This window comes from Hordeum vulgare, chromosome 3H, assembly GCF_904849725.1.
Source record: "Hordeum vulgare subsp. vulgare chromosome 3H, MorexV3_pseudomolecules_assembly, whole genome shotgun sequence".
NCBI lineage: Eukaryota > Viridiplantae > Streptophyta > Magnoliopsida > Poales > Poaceae > Hordeum > Hordeum vulgare.
In genome coordinates, this window is record NC_058520.1 from 117,234,658 (window position 1) to 117,244,079 (window position 9,422).

At 52.2% G+C, this 9,422-nt stretch overlaps 1 protein-coding gene across 1 annotated transcript; it reads left to right on the forward strand.

The window, feature by feature from the left end:
- Positions 1 to 4,430: 4,430 nt before the first annotated feature.
- Positions 4,431 to 7,029, forward strand: LOC123439648 (cell division control protein 48 homolog D-like). Its single transcript, XM_045116337.1, has one exon. The coding sequence runs from the start codon at positions 4,431 to 4,433 to the stop codon at positions 6,795 to 6,797; it is 2,367 nt and encodes a 788-aa protein (XP_044972272.1). The 3' UTR covers positions 6,798 to 7,029.
- Positions 7,030 to 9,422: the final 2,393 nt, after the last annotated feature.

Genomic DNA, 9,422 nt, shown 5'->3' on the forward strand with positions numbered 1-9,422 from the left:
GAATGGGGTGATGAAGGCTGTTTTTAACTCATCGGGACCATACAGACGGATCTGATGATAGCCCGAGTAGGCATCAAGAAATGATAAACGCTCGCATCCCGCAGTCGAATCGACAATTTGATCTATGCGGGGGAGCGGAAAATGGTCTTTCGGGCAGACCTTATTGAGATGCTTGAAGTCGATGCACATTCGGAGCGACTTGTCCTTCTTGGGTACCATGACAACATTGGCGAGCCACTTGGAGTGGTGAACCTCGCGAATGAAGTTGGCGGCCAGTAGCTTGGCCACCTCTTCCCCGATTTCCTTCCTCTTATGCGTGGCAGATCGGCGCAGGCGCTCTCGGACGGGCCGAGCGGTGGGATCCACGTGCAGTCGGTGCTTAGCCAACTCCCTCGGTACACCTGGCATGTCAGAGGGTTTCCATGCGAAGATGTCCCAGTTCTCACGGAGAAATTGGGTGAGCTCGGCTTCCTATTTAGGATCGAGGGTGGTGGAGATGTTCGTCGGGGCAGCAGAGTCGTCCGTCGGGTGGATGCTGACCTTCTTCGTCTCTCCCGTCGACTGGAATGCGGACTAGGAAGCTGGTTTCTTTGAGCGCATCAGGTCGGCGGGGTCGACTGTCTTCTTGTACTCGTCGAGCTCGAGAACAGCCATCTGCTGGTCGGCGATTCTTGATCCCTGTTGCAGACACTCTTCGGCTCGCTGACGATTGCCCGTGATGGTGATCACGCCTTTCGGGCCTGGCATCTTCAGCTTCAAGTAGACGTAACACGGACGGGCCATGAAACGAGCATACACCGGCGGCCCAGGATTGTGTGGTAAGCACTCTGGAAGTCTACCACTTCGAATGTCAGCTTCTCCTTGCGGAAGTTCTTGTCGGAGCCGAAAACGACGTCCAACGCGATCTGGCCGAGTGACTTGGCCTTCCGTCCAGGGACGACTCCGTGAAACTGCATGCTGCTCTCGCTGAGTTTGGACATCGGAATGCCCATCCCCTTGAGTGTGTCAGCGTACATGATGTTCAAGCCGCTGCCGCCATCCATGAGGACTTTGCGCAGTCGGACTCCTTCCACCACCGGGTCGACGACCAGAGCCTGTCTCCCCGGAGTGGGTACATGTGCGGGATGATCCGACTGGTCGAAAGTGATCGCAGTCTAAGACCATTTCAGGAACTTGGGACTGGTTGGAGTGGCCATGTTAACCTCTCTGTTCACCAGTTTCAGTCGGCTCTTGCTTTCGATGTCAGCAAAAATCATGAGGGTTGCATGGACTTGGGGGAACGGATCCTCCTTATCCTCCTCATCTTGTTCAGGATTCATCCCACTCGGTTGTCCCTCGCTGAACCCCTGGATCAGGAGACGACACTGTCGAGTGGTATGCTTTGCGTATATGGGGTTGCCTTCTTCGTCCATCTTCGTGTGAATCGAACAAGGCTGGTCCAGGATGGGATTGTTGAACGGCTTCTTCTTGGGGTAAACTGCGTCTTCCCTTTGCCCTTGAACTTGGCATTGGTCACGGCTGCAGCTTCTGCTTGCGGTGTGAGCGGAGCTTTCTGTTTCTGCTTCCGAGTGTTATCTCCGTCAACATCGCCGACTGTCTTGTGCTTGCCGCTCCGGATGCGATCCTCTTCCTCGCCATTTGCATAGCGAGCCGCTATCTCCATCATCTTGCTCATGGAGATGTCGCCTGTTCGACCGAACTTTAGGTACAGCTCTCTGTACCGCACGCCTGCCTTGAAGGCGCAGACTGCTTGATGCTCGGTGACGTTCTCCACCGTGTGGTAGAGAGTCGTCCAACACTGGATGAAGTCGCGCAGGGGCTCATTCGGCTTCTGGACACAGTGCTGGAGCTCCACAAAGCCTGCAGGGCGTTTGCACGTTCCTTCGAAGGTCCTGGAGAACACTCGGGCCAGATCCGCCCAACTGTAAATGCTCGAGGGGGCCAACTGGTTCAGCCACGCTCGCGCCGAGCCGCCGAGCATCAGAGGGAGGTGCTTCATAGCAACATGGTCGTCCCCTCCTCTGATCTGGACTGCCACTCGGTAGTCATCCAGCCATGTTTCCGGCTTGGACTCTCCTGTAAACTTACTGATTCTCGCTGCCAATCGGAAGTTGGGCGGGATGTCAGCCGAGCGGATGGCTCGACTAAAACACTCGGGACCGGACACGATGGCCCTGCTTCCACTCAGACGGTCCATATCGTGACCATCACGGTGGGCTCGACCTCTGTTGACTCTTCGCTGGGCGATACGTCCTCTTGCGTCGGGTCTTGGATCGTAAGTGTCGCCGACTGAACGCCGATCATCATGATGTCGGGACCCATAGGGCCCACCCCGCGGAGGGGTGCGTGAGCGGCGGCGATCTTCATGAATCATGGAACGGCTGCCTCCCCTGTGGCGCTGATGGGATCCAGGGCTGTGAACCGACCGATGCGTGTTTGCGTGGACGGAACTATTGTAGATCCGGTTGTGCGACTGGGAGACTGCCGAATTCTGCTGCTGCGCCGTGTGCAACAGGGCTCGGACTGCTCAATCCCTCTTCCTGCCTCCGAATCAGTCGGCTGGAGGGAATCGGCTATCTTGGCAGCCGCAGCCAAGTTGAGGAGGGGCGTGCGGAACAACTCCACGTTGCTCCGCCGAGTGTGTCGATTGGCAGAACGGCGAGGTGGACGGCGCGCACCGGATGCTTCACCGACCTCGCGCTCGCTTCGACCAGCTTGACGGGGATCTTCATGGGAGTTGGCCATGTGTACTTCTGCTGCAGGCCCGCGACCCGCGTACTCGAAAGGAAACTCAGTCGGAACTGAGCCCGAGCGCTGGGAACGCGGGGCAACCACAACAGACTCCAGAACTGCCACTTGAGAAGACGCGATCTGACGCGCTCGGGCATGCTGCACCCAACGCTGGAGACGCGGACGGCGGGACCGCTTGTTGCGGCGCATGACGGAGGTGCAGGTCGACAACGGAGCCGATTGTTGGAGAAGAAGAACGCCGCGGGCGCCGGCACGGAAGTGCGTGGCCCCACGACGGGGAAGCGCCTCGACGTCGAGAGGTGCCTCCCGAAGCCACGCCGAATCGTCGACGGTGAAGGAGAGAGCGCCGAAGAAGATCTGGTGACCCATGCTCGAATCTCCACCGGTCGATATGACGAAAGGAAGTAGTCGCAAACTCGCCGGAAGTCGCTTAGACGCCTGCCCCACGGTGGGCGCCAACTGTCGTGGGTATAAACCTGACAGTAGATGTGTAGGGTACGAATGAGATGGGCAGAGTCCTAGCTACGGCGAGGTTGTATGAGTTCAGGCCCCTCTGCGATGGAGGTAACAGCCCTACGTCTCAGTGCTCTCGGAGCTTGTTGTCGAGTGGAATATGGAATACAATGATTTGCTAACCCCTTTACCATTGGGGGAGGGTGGCTTATATAGAGTGCGCTGCCCTCCACAACGGTTCTGATCCAGGGGCGGAGTAGTGGCGATTGAATGTGTACGTTACAGGTAACGGACGACCTAAATGCTAATAAATGCACCTGGAAACGTACGACTGTTTCCCTCCAGAGGGGTCACGGTGTACCGAGTGGTATCCAGTCGGTCAGCTAGATACGCTCCGAATGTTACTCTCCGACTGGACGTCATCGAGGATCTGCTACCGACTGGATGATGGGGATTCCTTAATTCAGTCAGAACTAACTAAGGCCCTTGTCCTTTGGGAGGGGTAGTCCTTGGGTAGGACCTATAGGGCAGGCCTATGACCCTACCCTAGGACTATAACCCCATCAGGTATAATTTTTGCAGCGAATCATTTTTCCTTTTGCGTTGCAGATAAATGATGAAGCACGGGTTGGATAACAAAAATTACAGGAGCTTTTTTATAAAAATATCGCGGTGGGTTTTCCGACGGAAGCAATAGCCGCTTTATTATTAGGTGTAGATATAGATTGAACCGGCTAGATGGGATGCATAGCAACAACAACCAAAAATATGACATGTCAGCCCAAAAGAATAAAATGATGAGACAAAGGAAACAAACAGACTAAATACAAGATACAATTATATTATGTGAGTGAGATCATAAAAAATCTCAGCTAGCTGAGTTCTAGGCACTCGTTATAAAAAAATACTATTTTTTCAAAAAGAATCAAGTATACTAACCATTCGTCAGATAAAAATGTTTCAAGTAGGAAAAGAGCCAAGTACGGGTACAAATCCATCTCAGAGTCAGTCAGGCTGATCTCGACTCGGAAGTGATGTGCGACCGTGCGAGCGTACGGGCCTTCCCAGTTCCAACCCGCAGTCGGCCTAGCCTTCCATAAAGGTTGCGACCCCCACTACGTCTTCACCTCACCGCAACACCAACACAAACTAGCGCTCGACATCCATACAACGAGAGTAATAATCCACTAGAGACGCAGCGAGTCCATCACCGGGAGTTGAACACGATGGCGATCACGGCGTCATCGAAGAAGGCGGCGAACCGGCTGGTGGTGGAGGATGCCAGCACCAACGACGACAACTCCGTGTGCACCCTCCACCCAGACACCATGGAGAAGCTTTCCCTATTCAAGGGCGACACGGTGCTGCTCAAGGGCAAGCGCCGCCACAGCACGGTCTGCATGGCACTGCCCGACGACACCTGCGAGGAGCACAAGATGAGGATCAACAAGGTGGCCCGCTCCAACCTGCGCGTGCGCATCGCCGACGTCGTGTCCGTGCACCTGTGCCACGACGTCAAGTACGCCAGGCGCGTGCACATCCTCCCGTTGGACGACACCGTCGAGGGCATCGCGGGGAACCTCTTCGACGCCTACCTCAAGCCCTACTTCGTGGACGCCTTCCGCCCGGTCCACAAGGGCGACCTCTTCCTCGTGCGCGGCGGCATGCGGAGCGTCGAGTTCAAGGTCATGGAGATCGACCCCGCGGCGGACTACTGCATCGTGATGCCCGACACGGAGATTTTCTGCGAGGGCGAGCCGGTCAAGCGGGAGGACGAGGAGCGGCTCGACGACGTCGGCTACGACGACGTGGGTGGCATGGGGAAACCGCTGACTCAGATCAGGGAGCTCGTCGAGCTGCCACTCAGGCATCCTCAGATCTTCAAGTCCATTGGCGTCAAGCCTCCCAAGGGCATCCTCCTCTACGGCCCTCCCGGTTCCGGCAAGACGCTGATCGCCCGCGCGGTGGCCAACGAGACCGGGGCCTTCTTCTTTCTCATCAACGGCCCGGAGATAATGTCAAAGATGGCCGGAGAGAGCGAGAGCAACCTGAGGAAGGCCTTCGAGGAGGCCGAGAAGAACGCGCCCTCCATCATATTCATCGACGAGATCGACTCCATTGCTCCCAACAGGGAGAAGACTCACGGCGAGGTGGAGAGGCGTATCGTTTCCCAGCTGCTGACGCTGATGGACGGCATGAAGGCCCGCGCGCACGTCATCGTCATGGGCGCCACGAACCGTCCCAACAGCATCGACCCTGCCTTGAGGCGCTTCGGGAGGTTCGATCGCGAGATCGACATCGGCGTGCCGGACGAGGTCGGGCGTCTCGAAGTGCTCCGCATCCACACCAAGAACATGAAGCTGGACGAGGAGGTCAACCTTGAGGTGATTGCCAAGGATACGCACGGCTACGTCGGCGCCGACTTGGCCGCGCTCTGCACCGAGGCGGCGCTGCAGTGCATCAGGGAGAAGATGGACGTGATCGATTTAGAGGACGACACCATCGACGCCGAGATCTTGAACTCCATGGCCGTCACCAATGACCACCTTAAGACGGCTCTCGTCGGCACGAACCCGTCCGCGCTACGTGAGACCGTCGTGGAGGTGCCCAACGTCAGCTGGAACGATGTTGGCGGCCTCGACGGGGTCAAGAGGGAGCTGCAAGAGACCGTTCAGTACCCGGTCGAGCACCCAGAGAAATTCGAGAAGTTCGGCATGTCGCCGTCCAAGGGCGTCCTCTTCTACGGGCCACCAGGATGCGGCAAGACCTTGCTGGCCAAGGCGATCGCCAACGAGTGCCAGGCCAACTTCATCAGCATCAAGGGGCCAGAGCTGCTCACCATGTGGTTCGGCGAGAGCGAGGCCAACGTGCGCGAGATCTTCGACAAGGCGCGTCAGTCTGCGCCGTGCGTGCTCTTCTTCGACGAGCTCGACTCCATCGCGACCCAGAGGGGCGGCAGGATGGGAGACGCCGGCGGCGCGGCGGACAGGGTCCTGAACCAGCTGCTCACCGAGATGGACGGCATGAACGCCAAGAAGACGGTCTTCATCATCGGCGCCACCAATAGGCCGGACATAATTGACTCGGCGTTGCTCCGTCCCGGCCGCCTGGACCAGCTCATCTACATCCCCTTGCCGGACGAGGCCTCGCGGCACCAGATCTTCAAGGCATGCCTCAGGAAGTCTCCCGTGGCCAAGGACGTCGACCTCGGCGCGCTCGCAAGGTTCACCGCAGGCTTCAGCGGCGCCGACATCACGGAGATCTGCCAGAGGGCGTGCAAGTACGCCATCAGGGAAGATATCGAGAAGGACATGGAGAGGCAGAGGATGGGACAAGACACCATGGAGCCGGACGGCGGGCAGGAAGAGGAGGCGGCGGAGATCAAGGCGGCTCACTTCGAAGAGTCGATGAAGTACGCGAGGCGGAGCGTGAGCGACGCCGACGTCAGGAAGTACCGGGCCTTCGCGCAGACGCTGCAGCAGTCTAGGGGGTTCGGCACCGAGTTCCGCTTCCCGGCGCAGCCACACGCGGCAGAAGCTGCTGTCCACACCTCCGCGGCAGCTGATGAGGATGAAGACGATCTATACAAGTGATCCAGTAGCCATTGTTAGAATAGAACATGAAGTAGGAATACCAGAATATTGTACTGTACTGTTTTTGTTCTGTTTCCTTAAGTCGAACACCTTATTTTGTTGATTCTTTTCATGTATATAAATTTTTTTCGTTTATACTCCATACTTCGTACATCATAGAAATACAGTTGTTTTTAACAGCAACATAGAAATACAGTTGACGAGATAAATAGTTGTCTGTTCTTTATGAAAAAGGTTGCCTGTAATTTCTCGTCAAACTTACAAGAACGGAACACCTATTGCCTGAAGGTTGTGGCACCCAACGGTCTTAGTTGAAGAGAGTTCTTTCTTAGCTAACTGAATGTACCAAAACTGATTGTAACCAACTAGTATATGTCATTCAGACCGGCATGCCCTTCCTGTTGCGAGTCCCTGGTTGAGCGAACTTGCGAGTGTGAATAAATGCATTGCATAGCCTCTTTCATAAGATCGATCATTTGGTTGCATTTGCTAGAGCATGCACTTCTACCTCCACCATCAATAGTCGAAGTGGACATACGGCTCGGTGCTCATGATTACATTCACCACAATGCACCTGCTGTTTGCAATATGAGAAAGAAAGAAGGGAAATTCTATCAAGAACCGCCGCATCGTCGACATCCCGTGAGGCGGCTCTCTTCGTCATGCATGCATGCATGCATCCAGTGATGTCATCGGATTCATTTTAAATGATTGGATTTTCAAAAACTTTTATCTCTTAAACCGTTAATTCGATCGATGATCCGTTTTTGCAGTAGACTTTGTTTCGACGAAATCTGCAAAACTAGATCCCATGTCAATATGTTTCGACAACTTTTTTTGCTCGTACTTACCACATTTATTTTACTTGTCATATTAGTAAGTAATTACTTGTTTGATAAAAAATAATTTAATCGCTAATTTTTGGAAATTGCGTATGAATATGACATCTTGACATAATCAAAATGACAAGCACAAACAACTTTTTTTAGGCGATTACGCGAAAAAATTGACAACTCAACATATTTAAAACCGGTAACCACTAAAGATATTTTTCGGTCATCGTTTCTAAATACGACAACTTGGCATAGTTAAACTAACAAGCACACAAAATAGTTTTCTGGCAAAGTTGTATGTAAATATGACAAGTTAGCATATTTAAATTGACAAACACAACTTATGATATGCTTTTATACCATGTATAATGAAAACTGCTACAAGGCTTTGTACAAAACAACATCAAAAAGTGCTAATTAAGTTATTTTTTTCACGCAAGTAAGTGGTTAATAATATGATAAGTGGGTCAAAAAATGTGGAAAGTATGAACTGAAAAAAATAGTTGACGGAACATGTCAACGTGGGATCTAGTTTCGAAAAACTCGTCGCGAGAAAGTCAATGGTGAAAACGGATCATCGATTGAATTCACGGTTTGTAGATAAAACTTTTTGAATTTTAAACATCAAAAGAAATATTGATGACATCATTGCATGCATATAGCGGTTTTCATTATACATGAGGATATCATTACATGCATGCATGCATGCATGAGAGAGATACTCCAGGTACACTAGTTTTGTATTAAATGAGTGATTACTAGGGTGTTAATTTTTACATTGAAAGATGATTAACTGAGCCGCCGCACCGCAAGACGCGGGTGCGGCGCCGCTGTCTAGTGTTGTCTAAGAAAGAAGGGAAGTTTCTTCAGGGTTTAATTACTCATAATCTTTATTACTGTTTTAAATAGTTAAATTACTTTTGTAAGTTCCTCTTTAAAGTTTTAAAAACAGTAAACGTAGCTGATTGGAGTGGCCACTTTCATTCCTGCAATTAAATGGCTATGAAATTCCCTCTACCAACTGAACTACGTCTGTTTTTGGCTGCTAATTCACGATAGATTGAATACCAGTGCACTCCTGCAGCTGCAAATTTTCTTTATTGCAGACTACACTCGTGTTCTCTGTTCTGGAAACAAGGATCACTAATTTTTCCAATGCAAAATTGCATAGACTTGTGTTGGAAATACGAGCGATTTACCATGTGATTTTACTAGAAGAAATAGTACATAAATCATAACTATTATAGAAATTATAAGACAAGTCATGCGATCATACAAAGAGTATGCAAGTAGCATTTGAAGTGGTGAATAGAAACAGAACATATCTAGAACCGAAACTAGAACAAAGTTGCGGCATGAACTTAAACAAGAAGAACACGAACATGTATTGAGTTGCAGCAGCAACAATGGGATTGACGTTGAAATTGTCACCAGCCATGTTGTCAAAGAGGTTGTTGACTTCGGGGCAGAAGTCGTCGTCCGGGAAGTGGTCGTCGGCGTCCGTGGTGTCCGTGATGAAGAAGCCCATAGTCGCGCAGAACATTCCCCAAAAACCTTATCACCCTTCTTCCGTACAAGGCTCAAAGCGGTGGGGTTTCGGAGGCCCACTGTCCCAACCTGCGGTGCACGCCTCAAGCCGGGATGGGAAAGAACATAGAGAGTCGCCGAAGAGGTGCAGTGTTCGTATTCAATCTCCACTACGGCAAAACGTTTCGGCTCCCGAGTGACGAAAGCTAAACGAAATCCTGAATTTTGATTTCCGGAAATTAAGACTTCAAACTTATATTTCCGG

Bases quoted from the DNA above. Each gene is read 5' to 3' on its own strand.
- LOC123439648 (XM_045116337.1), top strand. From the start codon at position 4,431: ATGGCGATCACGGCGTCATCGAAGAAGGCGGCGAACCGGCTGGTGGTG.